Below are 23,465 nucleotides of genomic sequence, written 5' to 3' on the forward strand. Positions count from 1 at the left end.
GTTTTTCTTTATAGACTGGATAGATTGATACCTCAGATACCAAGAGCACAGAAAGCAAAAGGCAGAAACCAAATCAGAGTTCTCACTCTGCATGAAATGACACTAACAGTGGGCAGGCTACATCTCATATGAAATTCTGATTTAATTATCTCCACAGTAAATATTTATCAGCTCCCTTAAAGAGTCAGGAATTCCAAGTGATCCACTTCAGATGTACCACCCCGATACGTGGATCTGATTACATCTGAATGTTGTTTGATTTGCAAACATTTAAGAAAGGAAGATACAAACACATCTCAATCTGCATAAAGAGGTGACAGATGGCAGCTAGTTGAAAACTGAACAGAAATACTCAGCTGAACCAGAAAGGATGCTCTCCTCACAGCATTTTGGCTACTAAGTGAACTCAAATAAATTATTTTTAACCTTTGCTTTTTTTTATTATTTCAAAGCATAACAGTGCATAGCCACGACCCACTGAAGCACTTAGATCCTTGAATCCCATCTGTGGGATTGTACTTGTATGTTAATTAAGTGCTTCCCTGAATTCAGGTCTATGTAAATAAGTTCTGTGTCAATTGCACCTGAATCTGCTGTTTTGCTGTAGCACTACATCCCTTTCTTGGATTTAGTTTTTCAAGGCTTGCTACATCTCAACCCAATGGTTCTGGGCATGCAAGGCGCAGGGAGGGCAAGCTAAGCTAAGCAGAAATACAGAGATCAGACTACACGTATACAGAAGGCTGGCTTAAAACCAGATGTATGTATGTAGAAAAGTAAAGAGGTTTCACCATATGCAAGCTAAACGGGGAAGGAATAACAAAACAAAACCCAGCCACACACTACACATAACGAGCAGTGGACATCTATTACACTGAAAAGAAATCAATGCGAACAGGATTTCCTCAGTTTCAAGTAATCCTTGATGCCTTGTTGGCCAGCTGTGTTATACCATAATAGATATTTTAATTACATTTATACTCTGCAATTTAGGCAGCTAATTTTTCTCTTACATATCCAATTATCTCTAGTGAACATTCACCTATGGCTGTCCACACATTCTGCTTTAGCTCCTTGAGAAACTATTCAAGTTAAATTATACTGCAAATTAAAGACAGTTACATTCTGTACGCTCCTTCTAGGTTTGAAAAATAGGTTTTAAAGGCTTGTCAAAGTTTAGAAGAAAAACCTTTCCATTAAAAAATCTTAGCTTAAAAAAATCATTAAGACATCTTTTTCTGATCCAGGGTACTAATAAAAAGATTACAAATATACTACAATTTGACCAAGAAGACTTTGTGAATATGCTGCTTTTGAGCATGCAACCCCACTGATATCTGTCGAGTTCCAGGTATCAATGTATCCCATTCCACCACAGTTCCTCACCGTTTCCTTCGTCAGTTCCCCATCCCCACCCCACCACCCTATTAATAACGTTATAAAAAAAGGTAAAATCTAGAGTTAGTGGCAAAATTTTCACAGTAAGTTGTTAAACCAAACGCTATCGTGGTCATCGCAAAAGTGACATCAGTCGATTGGACCCTGAAAAATAAGCTTGACGCAGTTGTGTTCCCCAGACAGTTGTGTCGCACAAAAAGGGCAGGCAGCATGAAATGCGTGAGTACCGTGAGGCAGCGGGATTTGAGACCAGTATTTTGCAGACTTCTCAGAGCACACGTGTCCACAAGGGGTGAAAGCATGAGTCGGAGGGCCGGCATCCACGTAAAAGCCTGCTTCGCAACCAAGCCAGAGAGGCACGTAGGGGCCAACGGTTCTGCACATCGGACATTCCCGCTCGTTAGCTTCTGTGTCACTGCGATGTCCCCAGTTGTGATAGCCGTGAACGTGACCGCAGCTGAGGTATGCCCAGGGCTGCTTCTCTTCCACCACATCTTTACGGTTGATACTGGGAAACGCCAAAGTGTTTAAACCGACGGGACACTGCGGCCTGGCGGCGTTGATCTCCTGCCGCAGAGCTTCGATGTGTTTCTGGGTCGGGGTGTGAAACAGTCCGTCTGCTGTTCTCCACAGAAGGGTGGCTCCACACAGGTCAATGAGGGAGCCATCTTGTAGGACGTTGGTCTCGTTTTCTACCTAGTGGTGGAACGCAAAGATCACAGAATCACCACAGAATCATCACAGAACGGCTTGGGTTGGAAGGGACCTCAAGGATGACGAAGCTCCAACCCCCCACCTCATGCAGGATCACCAACCTCCACATTTCATAGCAGCCCAGGCTGCCCAGGGCCCCATCCAACCTGCCCTTGAACACTTCTAAGGACGGACCGTGCATCCACAGCCTGATAACCAAGATAAGGGGTCAGGTCTGAGACACCACTTTCTCACAACCAACTCTGTCTATAAATACACCCTCTCTCTCAAGAAACAATTACTTTCACCAGCATGCTAAATAATTATCTTGTTCTTTTGTTACGGTCCCCCATTTGTCTGAATTCATCTCTCACCTCTTCTGTATTTAAGATTACAATAAGCATAGCTCTTTTTCATCCTGTTCTTGTAGATGAGATCTTAAATTTGCAACCATTACATGCTACGGGAATACCAGTTACCATGCAGTTTTCCTTCCTCTAATTCTTTGTGAAATTATCACATTACACTAACTTCTTCATAAGGTGTCCCTTCCCATGGTGGGGTTGGAACTAGATGGTCTTCAAGGTCCCCTCCAGTCCACACCATTCTGTGATTCTATAATTACTCTCACCCCTGAGCACGTTATTTTTTGTCTGGTACTGACTGCCTGCATGCCTTTTATGCCTTTGATAAGTCACCACAGATGGAAGGGGAAACCTGCCATTCCCTCAGGGCTGTCTCAGCCATGCAGCAGCTAGCTCCCCTATAACTCCTTGCCCATGAGGACTGGCAGAGGGTTGCTCACGCTAAGACCCTCTATGGACCAAAACCAGCTACTACCAGGACCGTCCTGATACCCAGATACCATTTTTTTGGCTTGTGGTAGGAGCAAAGCATTTTGCACAAGCATGAACCCCCACAGCATACCTTATTAACGGTGATTCTGCAGATACATTATGGATAAATGACAAATGCAGCACCAGCTGCACACACAGGTACATTCAAAGGTATCACCACACAGTGAATTACAAGTCACATCTCTCAAGAGACAAGTTCTGCAACCAAAGCCACCCAGCCTCAGCTTCTGAGCAATGATCCCCCCATCCCCCAAACTAATTAGCCCTCTCTTCAGTGAGGTGTTCCATGTAAATACAGCCCCAATAAGCACTGCCTAAGGGTTTCTCTTATCTGAATGAAAGCAGGTAATCGTGATACATTTTCAAGGGATTATGCTAAACACATTGTACTTCAGCGAAATATTCTAATTTATTTTAATTTCAAAAGTATATAGGCCATTGCTCCCAGTTTAGCTGTGAAGAATATGCATTAAATGAAATCAAGAGAGACAGCATACCTACTGCCCAGGTTTGTACATTGAAAATGAGTAGTAAATGCCACTAAGACAAAATAAATCCCCTGGACATTAAGTAGGTCATATAAAGTCATCACTACAGCCTAAGAATTCCATGAATGACAAGCAATTTGGCATTCACACTTTAATCCAGTTTAAATTCATATTAACTGTGTATCCTCCTTGGATAAAGCACCTAAATGGTACAATACAGACTGCAGATAAAAAGCCACCATCATAAAGTACTAGCAGCATGAAAAAATAAATAAAATACAAAAAAACTCCGTGGTTCAAATAGAGAATCCTTGATCTCATGCACTTCAGATAATGCCTTCACAAACAGAAAAGAAAAAAGCCCTTGTATGCAATGTGTTCAATTCATTATACGCTGCATTTGGTTTTATGAACCAAATCAACGAATACTGATCACATCAATACCAGCGTGCCATGTAATTTTATTTCAATGAGAATTCAAATCATTTTACATGCAGGAAAGGGGATTTGTTTTAGTACTGCCTTTCCTTAGGAGCTCTATCAAGGTACTTTGCTAACAATGTACAAAGGGCACAACTGCAACACCAAAACAATTTATGTACTCCAGGCTGTTTTCTGGAGTTTCAGAATTTTATTCTGCATTCATTTCCCAAACCCACTGAAGGAGTCAGTTTTCAGCAAAGCAAAACTGGGTAATTCAGTTCAGCATGAGCACACGGATACCTCTAACACTATTAAACTAATGAGAACGAGGCAGCAGCACAAAAGCAGCTTTGGCATGAAGGAGAGAGCAATGAAAATCCTCTCCCCCTGTTCTCAATGTTTAAAGTCTGGCAGATGGATGATGAATTTAACACATAAACCCTGGTTACATATGGCACAGGTTGGCAGCTGAAGCCTTCCTCTGCTGGTAAAGGTGAAGCTATCCTGCTCCATAGGAGAATACAGGAATATACTTAGCAGGGCTCCTTTTATCTTCCTAGTAGCAGGTAAATCAAACAGAAGCTGCACTATTCAAACTCGTTTTGCATACAAGCAGACTCTTTTAAGGTTCCAAGTGCACGGGGAGCTGTCTTTTGCAATACAAACTTCCAGATCTTCCCATGTCTCAGAAGGACATTTAAGAGGTGAACATTCAAGAGCAAAGTTTGTTTAGCTTCTACACTCGGCACTGTTTCAGTTGGAAAGAAGTGACATTAGCAGAAAACTAAAGAGAATTCTGTGTCAGTAGAAACAGAGCAGCAACGAGAACACACTGTAGCACACACATACTTCAATGATACTGGTACCCCCTACCCTTGCTCTGGTTTAACGACCAGCTGCTTTCCACTCACCAGCTTCCCTCTTTGCTGAGCAGATCTGGTTTCCCGGAGGGTGTACACATCCCCACAGACAGAGATCTCACGCCAAACTCCAGGTTTAGACTCCTCAGTGAACCCTCCTTTTGGATGCATGACCAACACCCCATTGGTTGTTAACCCATCCATGTGGCCATCAGGATTTTTCCATTTTGCTGCTTTTTCCTGCGGGTGACAACCAGCCCCAGAAAGAAAGTTTGTAAGTTTATAGATTGAAGTTTACAGATGAATTCCTTTGTCTTCAGCACCCAAATCCGCAACAGCAGTATTCCCAGTGAGCACCAAGAGCATAGCAGGCAAACCCAAAGAAAATTCTACCAGCTACTGCAGTATACCTTCATCAGTAAAGGAAATTATCACCAAGAGTCCACAGTAATAAATTTGGCACATAAAACTACGGTTACTTCTTAATACCATGGCTGCTACACTGCAGTAATAAAAGCCTAATGACAGCATAAGTTGCCGACTTATAACAAGAGAATCTGAGGGCTTGAAAATAAAAGAGGCCAAAAATTGAGTTTGCTCACATTTAACATAATCAGTAGAAGTACTTACACCGAGAAATATGTTTTTAGAAGAGTCAAATCCAGCTGCAAAAATCCTTGCTGTGTATGGTGGGCTCCTGTCACAAACAATCCTGCATGCAAAGCGGGAGATGGTGCTCTGTGTAATCTGAGTTTCGTCGTTGTTTTGACTCCCAGAAATAGTATCTGTCACTACAAAGTCTATGGGGCTTTCTGTTGACCTCCCAACCTGTAAAAAGTAGTGAGATGATGGTACAGTTAGAAAGAATCATGGGAACATCACCCATCGAGGGCATAATTTCGTCAAGTTAACACTGATGACATCAATAACCTACTGTCTATTGAATTTCTGGATTGTAGAATGGCCTGGGTTGCAAAGGAGCACAGTGCTCATCCAGCTCCAACCCCCTGCTGTGTGCAGGTCACCAACCAGCAGCCCAGGCTGCCCAGAGCCACATCCAGCCTGGCCTTGAATGCCTGCAGGGATGGGGCATCCACAGCCTCCTTGGGCAACCTGTTGCAGTGTGATGGAGCACACTGGATGGCAAGATCCACTTAGGGGCTCACACATTTTCACATTGGTCACAGGCACAAATGCACTGCTAACACAGCAAGACAGGTTTTGTATGTTTGTCCATCACAGCTCCCACAAGTTGTTTGATGGCATATCAACAGCACAAAGGGATTATCACCTTGATATTGCACAATGCAATTACAAGCTAGCTACCACTATATTCTGTCAATTAAGAAAAAAGCTTGAAAAAGAAAGCTAAGAAAAAGAAAGTTTTCTTCATAATTTTTGTTCCAATTTAATTTGCCATGAAAATAAAGGACTTGTTTTTAGATCCAGAACCTGATTATTTTTGTATGTTTTAGCAAGGAACTACACACCTTCACATTTTCAGAATTTGCAGTTCGAGAACAGAAAAGCTTTGAGATAAAACCTAATCTATCATTAAGTTTATTCCCAATCATAAGCATAAGGAAGTTATAAACATATTTTTGTCCACTGACCAGCAGTGCTTTTATTTTTCTGAAGAAAAGGGGGTTTTGTTTTTGCTTTATATCTTGCTGCCTACATGTTTTAACTGTAAAACTGGGAACACCTCAGCAGTGCAAAACAGGACAGCAGGAACTGAACTTGTGGTTGGATGATTTTTACGGTCTTTCCCAATCTGAGCAATTCTATGATTCCATGATTTCATGAAATGCAATCTCAGTGCCCAAGAAATTGCATTCTGTTTAACTTCTTGCTCTACAAAAGCATCTACTGGAACACACATCTTGTTTCGTCATGAATATTAGCGTCTCTGCAAATCAAATCCATTGTATCAACCTAAAACAGTAAAGAAAAGTTATCTAAGAGTTGAAAGTGATATGTTTGATACACATAACCCCTATTAAGCCCTGTCACAACTGAATGATAGGAACAGTGCAGGATCTTTCCCATGCTCCTGTTCTACTTGCAGTTCTGCTCTGCAGTGTTACTCTTGAATGCAAGCTGAAAGTCGTGTCTCAAGGAACACATCCAATTCTTTCCTCTGCATCACAGCTCAAAGTAAAAAATATGATGAGCTTGTCAGAGAAAAACCACTGAGGAGATACTAGCAGAGGCCCCATCAAAAGTATGCACTTCAATTTTTCAGTGAAAGTAACAAGATTGCCAGAATACCCAATAGATAGAGTTTAGAAAACCACTTAATATAGGAAATTCTGATTTATGAAACTTGACAGGTTCAATCTAATAAACTATAAAGCTGTTTTCTACAATATTACCACCAACAGGCTCCTATTTGCCACCCAATGCAGCTCCTGCTAAGAGTCAGCACTGACCAGCAGCAGGAACTTTATTCCTAACTTCTGACTAATCCGTATGCAAAGTCTCTTAAAGGGTAATCAATAACGAATATGAAGTTGTTCTTAACAAGCTCCTGCCTGTTGCAGTCTCCCCAACAGCTCACTCAAGGCTTTTAAGAGGCAATTAGAAAATCCTGGCTTATTTTCCTGTAAAAGCTGCAAGCCTTTCTGCCTTGTCTTCCTCATACCTCCCTCATCTGCCAACATGAAATCTAAATACATCCAGACATAAGCATGAAATTACATATACCACCATCCTCCATTTTTAAAAAGCTGAGATTAAAAGTAAATTTTGAGCAACAACGGAAGGCTGCATTTCAGGACTCTTTCTGACCAGTGCCATCATTTCACCCAACGACTTCCAACACCACGCTATGAATCTTGCAACTGATGTGCCAGACAGCTTCTGTTGTCTACACTACAAGCTGCTGTTAAAAGCTGTCAGAGCCAGGCCATCAGTCAACTCGCTGCTGCCTACTGTCAGTCAAACAGGTGTTACCAAAAAGCCCTCACTCCTGAGACAAGGCAAACCCAGACAGCCTGCCAGCACACAACGCAACCGCTGCAGACTCTTCAACTCAACAGAACTCTGCTCTGATCACTGGGAGAAGCAGGGAGAAGCATCTTATGTTGTTTTCAAGAGAAGTCATAGAATCCTAGAATGGCCTGGGTTGAAAAGGACCGCCATGATCACCTAGTTTCAACCCCCCCGCTATGTGCAGGGTCAAATGTTCAAATCCAATGTTCATGTGCAATATACCTGCTTCCTATATAGACCTGGAGTTATTTAGGCTGCTGGCTGCACATTGTGATCCTTCTAGAGGTACTGATTTGATCCACTCTTGTCCAAACAGACCATGAAGGAACAGGTTCTACTCCAACCTGATGCATCACCTACAGATTGCATCAACTCGTAAAAACCTTTTTTTTTTGCAACACACAGGTGATGAAAGGAACGACTTGTCTTTGGGGAAACAGAAAATGAAACGTTAGCACATCCATGCTTTTAACCAAATGAATACACTTCGTCTGGGTGTCACCAATACAAAGCTCCACGGTAGCGTTTGTGCTCAAAATTCACCAGACAATTACATCAAGGAAAAAAACACCCAACAGGATAATAAATACAAATGTAGTCTGCATGGCTAACACAGTGTGCGTGTGCACGGGGGACAGGGGCTGGAATATGGGTGCATACGGGGCATGGTGTTATAAACTAGATAACCAATAGGTTATACACAGGAACAGATGGAAATTTTAATGTCAGTATTGAAAGTATCAAGAAATTGCATGGTTTGCCTATGATAGCACATGTCATCAGGAGTCTGAGGAGAGGCCCCAAGTCTTAAGATAATCCTCCATCTTGCATTATCCTTCCCTTTCCAGATTCTGCATCCTCACCACTGTTCTACAGAAGTCAGGAAAACAAACTTCAGAAGAAAGCAGCAAACTCAAAGAACTGTCTACTCGAGCAATGATTGATCAGCAGTAAAGTTTTATCCTGCAGATCAATACAGACAACTAGGAATTTGCCACTGTGTGGGATGGAGCAACATAAAACAGCCCTCCAGTAGCTACTCTGACAGCCCACAGCCTAAATCTTGAGAGTAATTAAAGCCCAGTGGCTTGCCCAAGTTAACTGAAGCCTCTTCAGCTGCTGTCTGAGCATGCCCCAAGCAGCAAAATACTGTCACAATCTACCAGACTATTTCCTTCCCCGTTACATGCTTATCAGACCCTTCAGGCCCGTATCTGCAGCACACTGAAGGAGGCTACAGGCAGAGGAAACACGAACCAGCATGCAGCACTCAAGGTAAAGCTGAGATCAAGTCACAGCATGACAGCCTTCACATCATGGCTGAGCTGAAAAGACAAATCTGAACAACACAGAAGTTGTAACCCTGACACATGAGCTGTTTGAGGGGCAACAGGAGGACTGGGATGCTCTACAAACATGACACTCGTCTCAAAACGTTCTGTTAATAAGATGGGATGGGTTGGCTTGTAACAGGTCAAACCAGTCGTGTAACTACAAAGGTAGGACAGACAGTGGCACAAACCACAGGCATCGTCTCAGAGGTGAATGAGTAGAGAAGCAAAAATGAGAGCTTTTGTGACATTCACTCGGCCTCTGAGAGCTGATCCAGGCTTGCAGAACGGCACTGAGATGTGCACTGCAGTGCCAGCTGGTGCAGTAGGTCTCTGGGTCAGTTCAAGCTGTCTCACTGTGTTACTCCATGCAAGTTCCTGCTCTGCTGAGCATCAATGGACCCCAACGGGTGCCAGGGGAAGCTGCTATGTTAGCTAGGCTGCTCCACACCAAAGTGAGTGTAGAGTTCCTCTCAAGGTAAAATCCTGGCTTAGGTTTGAAGTACCTTTAATTAGCTTCCTTGCTCTACTGCCTTAGACAGGCATCACCTCTACAGCAGTCTGTAGAGCATGGCTTTACTGCAGGCTGCTAGATTTCATTAGTGACAGCTGATCCCTCCAGCTAATTCTTTACTGACATCCTTCCCTAAAGTAAAAGCTGCAACTACCACTATATTATTATACAAGGAAAGAGTTATCTATACAATGCAACCAAAAAAGCAGCTGTTCTGCTACTCTTCACTAGCACAAAGAATTCTTTTATCTGTGTTACTGTACACAAGAAGTAGAAAAACCTCCAGCTTTCTTAAATGGCTTTTCACGATTACTGAAATGTACGAACACTTTACTGCAGCTACTCAAAGCACCACGCAGAGATGAATATCAACCAGGAACTCAAAAGCAGGGGTTACATTTTCCTTTTACCAAAGTTGTTCAGTTCACCCCAAGTGATCATTTTATAATGGTGGAGCATGTGGACAACACTGTTTCTTCCCACTCTCTCTTTGGACTGAACCATTTCCAAGAAATACTGGGAAAACATTACATAGAGTAAAGAACAGAAGCCCCACAAGGTAAGAAGCCCTTTTCATCTTGACAGAGATGTTTCCTCTTCTGTCAACAGCATGCAGTTGCTGACCCTTCTGAATTTGAATGAGCAGGGATAACAATCCATGATAAGATGCTCTAATTACAGAGGTCGCTGACAAGACAGACCCAATTAGTCTAGATTGGAAAAGGTTGTGCATCTTTGTTTTTCCTCCAAGCTTGAAGTTTCCACTGAAATAAGCATCACACAATAGCTAGCTTAGGTTACCACACTATCAGATGAAGGAGAAAAACAAACACGCATATGTGGGTAAGTGAAAACACACTGGATATTAAGGTACATAGAGGAAACTCAGCACGGGTCCCTTTCCTTCTTTCTCATCCCATGTTCTGCTCTCATTCACTTCATTTTAATGCAGTTATTCAATGAACTGGAAGCTGGCACAGGCAGGAGGGTACATAATTTCTGCTTATTCGTGAATTCAAATGGACTACTCATTCCTTTCTGGTAATATTTGTACCATCACCACACTGCCCTTGCAGAGAAAAACAAGTGCAGGGACAGCAGAGAGGCAGTACAGATATTAGCAGATGCTGGCAGTGCTCTGAGAAGAACATATAGGGCAACTGCACAAGAATTCCACACCACAGACAAGATGCCCTGAAGAATATATAGCAGAACTATGGTTTCACATATTGCTTCAAAGAAATTAAAAAGAAAGGAGTTGCATAGAGCCTTACCTGAAACATGTCTGTATCTTTATCGTGTGTGTACTCCACTACAACCGTCTGATTTCTGGATAAAGTGTAAGAGATACTGTGCTGACCTTTGCAGCTGATAGCCTGTTGAATTAAAAAAGAAAATAAATTATATACAGTTTTACAGAAATATCATAATCAAATTCATTTTGCTATATAAAAACCTTTGACCATGATCATAATTTTAATAGGAGGCTTGGTAAAAAAATGCAGGACTTCTAGTTATAATAGAAAATCACAAGCTGCTCTCATTTGCTTCTGGTTTTAAAGTACCTATACCTACTATTTTCATTGTCCAGACTCCAAGCATATGGTTTTAACTCAAATTATACCAAGTTCCCATGCCTCAGAGGAACCCAGCTCCAAAGATTGGGCTTTTAGGGTTCCTTAGTTCTGTCTTCTTTTTTAAGCAAGCAAGCAATTAGATCAATTCCCAATTAAAAATGCCAGGATTTTGGAGGTAGGAGTCATTAGAATCGAGCAGACTTTGCACTTACATAAATCATGAGGAAGAGCGTGCACTTTCAACACGTTTTTCCTCACTCTAGTGTTTCTCACTCCCTGCCAAAGGAAACTGATCTCTACAGATACGAATGCAGCAAAGACCAAGCAGTACTTCAGCATTTAAAGCAAGACGACAAGAGGACACTCCTGTTGTACATAGCAGGAAGGTTGAAACTAGATGATCATTGTGGCCTTTTTCAACCCAGGCCATTCTATAATACGATATGATTTGGCTGAGTCTGAATTCTTGTTAAGTCTTCCCAGGTTTACATCTCTACAGAAAAGCTGTACCAGTGCAATGACTTCCAGAACAGAACGGAGACATCACTCCAACATAGGAGCGCTCACAGCTCTAAAACAGACACCCCCAAACAACAAAACAAACAGCAAGAAACCCATTTCCCCATCTAAAATAAGAGCACAGCTGTCCCAGTGGAGAGCTGTAAGAAGGGGTGGCACACAGCAATTTTTTTGGAACCTCTGAGACTCATACAGCATTTCTGTGGCACTAATGATCAGTTCTCAAGCTTGGGATTAATAGTTATTATGCAATGTCAAAGCATAATTGCACTCTATGTACAGTGTAAATGCATCAATAAAAGCTTCAGGACAGAGCAGAACCCACTGAGAAACTGTGCCTATTGGCTAACAGGAGACTGTGTGTAAATATCAAGTCCATACAATGGCACGTCATTAGGAAAAAGGCAACGACTTACTACTCAGAAACACTTGCAGATACTTAAGTACTGAATTAATAAATCAAAGCTTTCTCCAGATTCCTGCTGAAGGGGTTTGTTTTCTAGTCTCAACAGCTTCATTCCCCAGTGGGCTCTTCACCTACAAAATCACAGCTGGGGTGGGTAAGCCAAGCAGCTACATGTAGGCATTCAGCTACATATAGGTATTCTGCTCTTCTGTCTGTCATCTCTCACAGAAGCCCAGAAGTTCCTAATGCTACAAGTGCTAAACAAATCATTAGAAGCGTTGCTGAATGTTAGAGCTACCTAAAAACACTGCCATGCACACTGAAAGCCTACTAAGGGCGAGCAAAACTACTGATGCATACATGAAAAAACACTGGCAAAAGTATTTTTTTTTTTCTTGCAACCGAGTGTCTGCAGCAACAGATTAGAGACTGCTTTACAACATGCCTCTGCTGAAAGCTCCCAGCAGCTTCAACACCTGCTAAAGCTTTAGGCTTAGGTGATAATACCTGGAGGCAAAGGATTGGGCAAGATGACCTCACTAGTCACTCCCAAGCGTTTGTCTGCAAGCAAGCTTTTCACACTTGAGAGGTTCTGTGACTTCAAGCCATGGTGCCTAATTCCCCTGTTTTTCTTCCAGCAGGGATAATGACTGCTGAAAAGTGAGGTAAACACATTTGGTGATTGGTGGTGCGCTAACAGATTCGAAATGTCTCGTGTTCAATGGGCAGGCTGTTTGGTAATAACCATTATGCTGACGCACAGTGTGTTGCAAGAACTAACAGCATCTGTAGATGCAATGCAAATGAAGTCACCACCACTTTGTGACCCGCCAGGAGCAATGCGTGCAGCAAGAGCTTCTCCTCTTTGCTGTCCAACATGTGAGGAGTGGGATCTCATGCCCCAAGCAGTTCTCAGATGCTAGAGAGCGAACGTAAAACATTAAGAGCAACAAGAGACCTTTATGCTTTGCATTTTAAGCATAATACTGCAATGATCAACTTCTACTCACGTTATCAGGCGTTTCAAGTGTCAGAAAGTAATTGCTTTCAGACAAAATGCATTTGTTTGTAAAAAACTGGGTGGCAGCTGAAACCATCATGGGAGACAGCCCCATCCTCGACTGTTACCTGATGATCCTGCCTTAAGCTCCAGCCAGCCCATGAATACTGACCACCAGCAGCAGCGTGAAATTACCAGGCAAGGATGAGTGCCCTAAGCTTACACTCTTCTCAGTCTGCAATTTCTAAGGTCCAATTAAAACAAAACAAGATAAGTGGGATAGTAAGAAGCTCCAGGAATACTTAAGGTCATGTCCTCATCAATAGAATGTAGGGCACAGATGTGCTAATAATTCCCATTAGGTCATCCATGGTCAGCATCTCATCTGAAATATTAGTGTAGGACATAATCTGTACTCTTCCCCCCCTCTCCCCTTTCTTCCTCATCTTATTTCCCCTCTTTGCCTTCCTCTGTTCAAACCCAGTCATTTCCAGTGCAAAAAGCCACATTTTGTTTCCTGGACTTGTGTAATCATTTCTCAAAAAGCTGAGACTATTACAAGCAATGTTCCAACCCATGTCCTTTCAGGCTACTCAGCACCAACAGTTCCTTCAATTCAAAGGACATTTTACAAGTATTTTAATTGCTTGTCTCAAAGCAATTGACCATTTCTAGCTAAGAAGAAAAGTAGCAGTATTTCAGGACTACACAAAACCCAAGAACTGGCACAATGAATTACAAGTGCAGGGCAAATATCTCAATAAAGCAGCACTGTGAGTGGAGTGCATCCACAGGCAAAAAATCATGAAGGACCTCGATAGCTTGATAAGCTATAGAAACACAGTATTACCAGTCCCAAAAGCCTGGTGATGGATTGCTCCAATCCCCTTATACATCTCCTAGGCTGCCACTAATTGCACAGTTCCAGTAAGCTGAACTGGAATAAAACCCCACCTCACTAACACAAATAGCCTGAGCTTGCCAAACAGCTCAGAGACACGCAGTTCCAGGCTGGCCATTGCAAATACCACCTCTTGTCCAGCCAGAATGCTGCTGGGGAGATGCAGGCTAGATTCATCCTGCTGCCTATACAATTGGGTCCGTATGGCCTGCTGTCTCAAGCTGCTGCATTCAAGTAAAGCCTTCAGGAGATAGAGTGGGGACAAAAACTTTATGGAAGAAGAAAGAAGTAATCAGAGCAGGACATCTTCCATGACAATCCCACTGCCAGCAGCTCCATGCCCACGCTGGGACTGAGGGATTTTAAGTCCAAATGAAAGGAAGAGGAAGATTGGGGTGCCATATTCCAGTTGGCATGAAGGCTTCCCCAGCACCTCTCCAAGCTGGAGCTCATGTCTGCAATAAGTCGCTCACCTCCATGAGACTTTCAGCTGCAGGGCAGCACACATTTGCTCCATGCTCCTGCATGCTCAAGCAGTTTATCTTAAGAGAAAACCTCCTCTCCATTGCTAAAAGCAAAGCTTGCAGTTAGCTCACTTGCGCAGTGCTCCCACAGCCTCAAAATTTGCATTCCAGTAATTTAAGGACATAATAACTGCCATATATTAACAGAGACTGGAGAGGTGCATATTAACCTCACTATCCCACCCTCACTCTTAACATGGCCAAAGCAGTTCAACCTAAATCAGAACTTTGCAAACTATTTCATAGCAGCTCCTCAATCTTTGTTATTCCGCTCCCATGGGTCAAAATTATGCTTGGCCTTGGTTTTTCCCCACTTCCTTATCCACAATTTCCATCCTTGCTTCTTTCTCTCCAGATGGAGAGCAAGACTTCATCACAGCACTCTGCATAAAGGCCTCGGCTTACAGACCTGCCTGATCTCAGAGGAACCAACATCAAACAGTGCTTCCCCAGCAGCAGTGCAGTAGCTCAGCCCACCCAAAACATCTCAGCCCACCTGAATGCATTGCTATCCCTCCAGATCCCCACATCACCATTTTGAGAACTGGGAAAGCCAAATGCGCTCAGCCTATACAGAAAACACCTAGCAGGTAAGGGGAGTAAGAACATACAAAGATTTTGTTAAAAAAGCAGTATCAGAACTCTACTTTTGCTAGCAAAATAGAGAAAAGGGAGGGATAACACCAATAAAACACCTTCAGCAAACAAAACTTATGCCCAGTTAGCAGTAGCCATGCACAGCACCTTCTCATCTGCAGGCATACAGCATTACTCAGGAGCAAGACAACACTGCAAGTGTCAACTCCTACCCTAACCACAGATGGGGCACACAGCCTCCATCCCAGCAATTAGCAGAGGGCAGTACCTCTGAAAACAAGCTTTAACCAGTTCCTGTTGTGCAACGACAGACTGATGTCAACACCACTCCAGAATTGCCTTTATGGACCAACAGGACACTGCAGGTATAGTAAATACCCTGGACTAAGGACGAGGCCCAAAGAAAGGCGTGCAAAGTACAGGTGTGTTTTTCCCCCAAGGTTAAATGCAGATCTCCTAGCAATATTCCCCTAGAGGGGAAAAATTACACGGGTTTCTCACCCACCATCAGGCAGATGTTCCTCATCTAGGAGCACCTGCTGATGTGCCACAGCCCTTCCCAGCACCGACATGATGAAAGTGCTCATTTTCTATAGGCACCTTCAGCCCAGCAGTTCAAGAACAGGTCAGAAACACTCAGCATTAACAATGCCATGCAACGGGGTCAAACCTTCTGCGTCAGGAGTGTGTCCATGAATCAACTGAAGCAGCAGATCCTGACATTCTCACAGCCTTCAGGCCGTTACGTACAAGCAGTAGGTCCAATCCACTGCCAGAAATGGATGTTTTCCTGCTTTTTTTTTTGCTCTGCTGATAGTATTTTCAGGAAGAAGAATAATACGTGAGCTCTGCTTTGGAAACTGAAGCTTCACTCACGCCTAGCCATCTCCCCAAAGATCAGACGAAAGGCACAGCGTTATGGTTACCAACTCTCCTGCACCACAGCAGAAGGAAAGCGCAGATCCATTAAGAAAAGAGGCAGCTGTCTTGCAGGAAGGGCTGTTCCATTAGAACAGGAGACCTAGTTGAGTTAATTAGGTTGGATTAGGACAATAAGATGATTTATGGGAACGCTTTAGTTTCCTTTGTTGGTAGTCAAGCTGACCGACACCACACTGACGCGTGTGAAATTAATGACAGCAGTGCCTTCATGAGTTAAACGCTTTCTTCCTTGGCTGCCAGCCTTCAACTTCTTTCAGAAAAGAACACAAACACTCAGGCACATCAGACAAAAGTTCTGAAGAGGAAAAAAGAGGCTTTAGCCAGCAAGGAAGACTCTGTTTTAAAGGGAAGAACCCAGCATGCTTCCACTGGACTTCTAGACTGTCAGAGCCAACAACCATTGGGTTATCATGTAGAAACCACACCAAGGGTCCCTAATCGTGACACTGAGATTTTGCCCACTTCAGAAGTTCCCCAGCAAATGAGACCAGTTTTCAATTCATGTGATGTTAACTAAAGCCTGTCTGCAGTGTTATCCAGCCTCAATGTAAAGCCACCAGTAATTGCCCAGAATTACTGCTTCTGTAGCGCTGTATTTCAATAACTCTGGAAATTTACACTGACCTCTAGCTACTGATACAGCTATTATATGCAATTGTCCCCCAGCCTCTTTCAGAGAAAATAAGAGACATTATCATGGAAATCTCCCCGTGCCTGCATCTGCTCCCTGCACAGCTCCACACAAACCCAGCTTTCAGCGCTCCCCTTTCCTTGGCAATAAGAGCCTGAATTACAACTGCAATATCTACAGCCTCTTCTGAATACCAACACCTCCCCTCTCTAATCAACATCAGTCTCAAACGCTGAGTGTCATGAAGCGGTTAAAGACAGTCAGCAAATGCAGGTGAAGAAAAAGCTGCTTTCTGAAAAGCACCAATTGTAACTGTAAAAACATCAAATTCCATACCAGTTTCAGACAGTCGTGTTTATTTGCTGATCTGAGCATTAACAGCCATAAACAACCCAAAGCGGGATTTTTGCCAGTTAAAGAAACAGTTTAAACCTCTGTACGCCCGGCACTGTTTGCAATCCCACTTGGAGCAAATCAATCTCTGTACAACTTGAGGCCACTTCTGTTCAATTCACCTAAGTGCAAGTCAGTCCCTCAGAAAGTCTGGGCTCAGCACCTAGAAACAAACTAATTCTAGTTGGTTATTTACACTTAAAAGCTTTTGTGCCTTCCAAGCGCTCATGTTTGTTTCCTATGAACCCTTTCATGCTGAGCTTGTATATTTGAGGGGGAGGGGGAAGAAGGGACGACGCATTTGTATACATGGCAGCCATCTGCTCCACGTGCACACATGGGGTTGTGCTGCTGCTGAATTGCCATTTATCAGCTCAACAGGCAGACCTTACATCTCCTCCACTTGCTGAACTGAGGCTTGCACAAAGCTTTAGACAACACTGCAGACTGCCCTTTCTCCTGAAGGGGCACCAAAATATCCCATTGGAGTAGTTCTCTAGTCTGAGTAATGCAACAAGCAAGAAGGCAGTGATCTAAGAGCATCCCCAGGGAAGTTTATTGTAAAGCAAGGTGGGTGTTGACAGATCACACAGAGCCCAACACCTCTGTGCATGCTGTTATTCTGGGGAATACTCCAGGGTGGGTTATTCCTATGAAAGCAAGCATTAATCAGTGCCTTAGCAAGGCATTCTGAATTGCATGGACTGACTCCAGATGGCCAAAATCATCATTACTGCACACCCAAGTCCTGCCTTGACACCTAGGACTCCTGAGCACGTCTGGTAAAGCAGTGCAAGGCCTTCTGCTTTGTATTCCAGTGTATTAGGAGCAGCTTGAAGAAGGTGCGGTTTTATACTAACAGATGCAGCTATACTATGTAGTGCCTCAGGACCTCTTTGAGCATCACAAATTTCTTCTGAGTGTTATGAATCAACACTTTACCTGCCTAACCTGGGAAGCATTTTCCTTCCATCTGGCCTTCTAGCTTTTTTTCACCCCTTACAGACCTTTATCTTCCCCTTCCATTTTCCTTTAAGCATACATTAAGTAACACTACATTGCAGTGATCTTTCACACGTCTTCGAAATCAAGTCTGTAAACACTCCTCCCTTAGTCAGCCTGCTCCACTTCCCCTCCCCCCAGCAGAGGAGAGCTGCAGGCAGCTCAGATGCACGCACAATAAGGTGCAGCAGTGCCAGATACATCACCCACTCAGCATCATCACTCACACCAAACTCCAGAATGCTCCTTTCAGCAAATTCCTGCCTGCACATTGCTCCTACACCGTCTACTGCAACTTCTTCAGAGCTGCTTACATATTCTGCTCCGAGGACATCACACCTGCTTTGAAAGCCCAGGAAAAGGCACACATTATCACTGCCCTGTATTGACTTTTGTCAATCTGATATACCTCACCTGGTTTCCAAAAACTGGTCTCTGACTTCCGGGACAGGACATGTATGCATGCTCCTTTAAACTTCACAGTTCTTACACTGGTAATCAACAGTAATTATTTACACTTAGAAATAGTCATCTCACAATTCCTCATTAATTCTATCATGCTGCCTTTTCATTACCTTAACTGTTCACTACAGGGTATATGAGACATGGTTTGGTGACAGGACTCGGTAGGTGAAGCTGACGGTTGAACTTTGTAATCTTGGAAGTCTGCTCCAACCTAGATGATCGTATGACTCTTTCTGGAGATCCACCTTCCATATCACAGGTCGGATTCGCATATACCTCCATCTTTCTTCCAGTTTTGAGGAATGGTTAAGATACTTTTTTGGATCACACACCTGTTCCCATCTCAGCTTCAGCCTACCATGCAGTCACTGCCTTAAAGGAGAATGAATACAGGCACGGAGGAAGGCCCAAATATGATTTTGCTACAGCAGCTGGAGCACATCCCCCAACACTCTCGATACACCCACAGAAGTGTCTGTAATTAGAGAAGGATGCAACAGTGTTTGTAGCTGAACATTCTGGTGCCAGCAGTTTACAATTCATTTATATACATCAGGAACAAAAGCAGCAGATGCTTGGCTACACTTATGTATTTGGATACGCCAAGCACACAAAACAGTCAGAAATTAGAATCTTTAACTAAAAACCACAAAAAATAGTGATAGAGTCCCCTCAAGGGCCTCTATCAATACACAGACTGAAAGATTTGTACACTTAGCACATCAGCAGTGAATGGTTCTGTGAATCAAAGCACCCACGAGCACCGATCTAAGCCTGCCTGCCAAAGGAGAGCACATAATAACAAGATGAGAAGCTGCATATCATTCTGTAGCTTCCAGAAACCATAAATTCAATCTGACACAAATCAATTTTACATTAAGACAGCCAAAGGCTCTCCCGACAGTTACCTTAACAGACCTGTTAAGCAGCTGCACGGAAATCTCTCAGGAGAGAGAAAAAGTTAACTCTTGCCAAAAAGCCATTTAACGCTTATGGAAAGCAGTTAGGTTTTATGGAGCCCAACAAAGGACAGAAGTTGCTTTCTGAACTTCACACTACAGCTTGAGCACTGTGAGAGAAAGCACAGAAGGAGCGTGCCCATAGGATCTGCCTCCAGCTGGGATGAAGGAGGAGGCTCTGATCAGCAGGCTCTTGGTGCATGTTCATATCCTAAGTAGAAGAAATAGCACACCAGTTAACAACGTGCATTTCGTATGCAGGAAACGTCCACTTTTTTTTTTTTTTAATTCCTATGATCTTGCAGTGAGAAAAAGTAATCCTAACCTTTACAGTTATACATATTACAGAGCATCTTCCTGTGTAAAGTTCAGAACTTGAATTCCTTATGTGCAACTTCGTATAATTAAAAAAACCCACACACTTACACTGCTTGCCTAAGCTACTGATGTGATTGAAGCCATAAAGTTAACACACTATGATGCTGCCCTGATGCTGCTGCACAGGAGATGCAAAACCAACCCCCTAACAAATGGGAAGCAAGGAGCTTTCCTCACTGTTATGCAGCTGCCAAGTTCATATCAAACTGCAGCTGGCTATAAGAGCCTCCAGTAGTAGATACGTACAAAAAGGACTAGTCTGGCTGGCCCTGGGCCTCAGACTTGGTACTGATAAAAGTTATCCCAGGAAAGAAAGCAAGCCCCTCGCTGCACACAGTGAGATGGCACAATAATGGTAGTATGTAGCAGCACTGAGAATGGTCAGAAAGTGATGGGTGCTCAGTGCATCCTCAAGTGCATACCCTCAGCCTTCCACCCGAGCTGTGAGGAGGTGTGAACAACCACATTTGGGATTCATTTATCAGTGTTTAGTCACTGGCTGTCACTCCAAGAGTTCTACAGGCTAACGGATTCACAAAGTAGATTCAGTGCTTGTACAGGGAGGTTCAGCTGAAAGCCAGTTAAAAAGCTTGCATACCTTGGCCTTTTTGGTTTGAATACCTATTTACAGCTTCAGCATGAAATACAAAGTGGGGAACAATTCAAGTATCAACAGTGAGCTAGAGAATAAAGAAGTACAAAAGAAGCACTGGAGCCAAAACACGGGGAACGTTTGCTATGTAACAGCTTTGATATCAGAGCAGAACCAAAGGACTTGTACAGGTCAGTCCAACACAGCCAACCAACCACTCAAACGACACACACCCAACCCACCAAAGCACAACACTGCACTGACCTGAGCTTTCAGCTCCATTTCACAACCTGGGATGTCAACGGGTAATCAGAGGGCAATCAGCACCCAGGAAAAAAATCAAGCCTGAAGACAGGCGTTTAGCAGAGTAGCCGCATCTGTTCTACTGCTGTCAGATAAAGACCACCACAGTCCATTACTATTCCAAGCTGGCAGCAAAATCCCTCCCTCTGTAGCTTTGGAAAGGAATAAATTGAGATTACTTGAGATTGTACTGAAGAACGTTCTGCAGCACAACTCCCAGTATTCACAGAAAGTAATTAGAGGATTAGTAGCCTCTATTGGTCTCAGTTCCTGTTATTTTCATTGTGTTCTCAAATCCACACTTTCTATCGTTTTCCAGCAAAAATTGATTCAGATGAGAAGGAAGGAAAATTTATTCCCCTATAAAATTTAAATACAGCATCCTAGCTTAAACACTGAAGCTGGAAAGATTCGTTTTAAAAGAAGTAACAGTGGCATCTGGCTTCAGTAGGCTGTGCTGGGTGCACTCACAAGCAGGAGTTACCACTTATCTCTTCCGCAATTTATTAAAATTTAAAGCAAGCTTTACAGGCAACTTGCTTTCTATTCCTACGTTACATTAGATAAGAGAACGTCTCATCAAATGTCTCATGCAGTTCACACAGCATGGTTTTACCACTGATAAGACTCACGTCCCTCCCTCCCCAAACACACACGCAGCCGTCCTTAGAAATAAGAGAAGCAGAACTGTGTCCTGTATGAATACATTTCTCCATGTGCATGCTCAGTGATAAAGCTCAAGTCATCCTGACCCTATGCTCAGATAACATCTCAACCCTCCAGGGTTGGAAGTAATAAAACATTAAATACATAAAGAGGTACAGCACAGAATTGAAGCTGCAGCAGCCAAGTTACAGAATACCTCACATTTTCTGTGGGAAACAGCAGCTAGGTATACTGGATTTTAAGATTTCACACTGAATGGAACAAATGCTGAGCAAAAAATAATTGAACTGCAATACATTCCAGAGGCCTAGGGTGTAAAAAAGGCACAGCATGTGATTTGGGCTACAGAACAGCAAGTGCCTCTGTACTTGCTGTCTGACTGCCCAGAGTGAAGATGACCAATGACAAAAATTCTTTCATATTTAAGAATTCATACATCTGAATATTCCATAGAACCACAGAATGGCTTGGGTTGGAAGGGACCTCAAGGATCATGAAGATCCAACCCCTGTGGAGGGCCACCAACCCCCATTTCATAGCAGCCCAGGCTGCCCAGGGCCCCATCCAACCTGGCCTTGAACACCTCCAGGGATGGACGGGGCATCACAGCCTCTCTGGGCAGCTGTTCCAGCACCTCACCACTCTCACACCACAGAACTTCCCCCTGACATCCAACCTCCATCTGCACTCCCTCAACTTCAAACCATTTCCCCTTGTCCTGCTGTTATCTCCTCTTTCCAAGAGTTGACTCCCTCCTGTTTGTAGGCTCCCTGTAGGTACTGCAGGCTGCAATGAGGTCACCCCGCAGCTACGGTCAAACAGTTTTAGTAGCAACATTTGACTCGTTTCACAGTTAAATCATGCCCTCATCCTTGAGACTCCAAGTTCACTGATAAGCAGATAATGGGGAAAAAGCAACATAACCCCACCCAACCAAATCTCCCAGCCCTTCCTACGCCTTGGCACAACACGTGCACCGTGGGGTGCCAGCAAGACTCGACTGTGTCCCCACCTCACTGTACTTAAGCTGCAGCTCTGATCTTGCAAAAAAAAGATAAATAAATACTGCTCCAAGTTCAATGGCTTTGGTACTCACCACCTCACACACCACTGAAGAACTGAACGCTTTGGAGGACAACTGATTTCATCCACACAATCCTATACAAAGCTCAGTCTGTCACCCGCTCACATTACAAAGGCTTTCAAGCTGATTTGGCACATTACACGAATACATATTCAACTACAGACCAAGATTTCCAAAGTTTGAGCTTTGATGACTCCAGCATAAGAATTAAAGTGTTCTGAATCACACAATCAATGACTAAGTGTGTCTGCTGCAGATAAGAACAGAAGATTCCCTTCTCTGTGCCCTCTGCCAAAAAGCCACATCACTGCCTTCCAAAAGCTGCTGCCTAAAAGCATTCCAAGTGGTGCACAAGTTGCCTGCACTGCTCCGTTCCCCTGCTCCCACTTGCAGACTTACCAGCCTGTTTTTGCACTACTGACCAACCACCTAATGGCATTGGTTACAGAACGTGGAAAATATATGTAGTAACATGTAATTTATGCCTTTTGTGCTCATTAAATGTAAAGTTAAATATTGAAATTGCATGCTCTTGGGTTGAATTTCACCACACATTTGGAACATCTGGATGCTATCCAGAGGAATCCTCAAGGACACTGAATGAAGTCAGCTGGGTGGACTAGGAAGCAGCTACAGGGGCTCCTTAGAGCAAACATTATCTGCAATAATTGATCACATTATCTAACGCAGACAGTAGAAAAATAATGAATAGGCTTTAAGCCAGCAGCAGCAGTGAAGATCGAACTGGTAAAGTGAACAGCCACCTCTTATCTGAGCTCAAGAAGCAATTTGAAAACAGTTAACATGGGAAATGTGCATTGAAACCGGCTGATTCTTTCACAAAGTATGAATTCAAAGCTACGAAAAACAGCAAGACAACAGATAAAATAGCAATCCAGATCAAATGCCAGATTATAACTAAACACTTGATATATTTCCAGGGCAAAGATAACAGAGAGAAACCCAAA

The 23,465-nt window shown here is 43.2% G+C and overlaps 1 protein-coding gene across 1 annotated transcript in view; it reads right to left on the minus strand.

The window, feature by feature from the left end:
• Positions 1 to 1,527: 1,527 nt before the first annotated feature.
• Positions 1,528 to 23,465, minus strand: part of PELI2 (pellino E3 ubiquitin protein ligase family member 2) — a gene marked incomplete at both ends in the record, with an annotated part of 62,809 nt that continues 40,871 nt past the window's right edge. The window contains 4 exons of the mRNA XM_079537787.1: positions 1,528 to 2,094; positions 4,771 to 4,959; positions 5,350 to 5,547; positions 10,833 to 10,934. Coding sequence (XP_079393913.1) covers positions 1,528 to 2,094; positions 4,771 to 4,959; positions 5,350 to 5,547; positions 10,833 to 10,934 — 1,056 coding nt within the window. The remainder of the gene's footprint in view (positions 2,095 to 4,770; positions 4,960 to 5,349; positions 5,548 to 10,832; positions 10,935 to 23,465) is intronic.

This window comes from Tetrao urogallus (genome assembly GCF_951394365.1).
Source record: "Tetrao urogallus genome assembly, chromosome: 6".
Lineage (NCBI taxonomy): Eukaryota > Metazoa > Chordata > Aves > Galliformes > Phasianidae > Tetrao > Tetrao urogallus.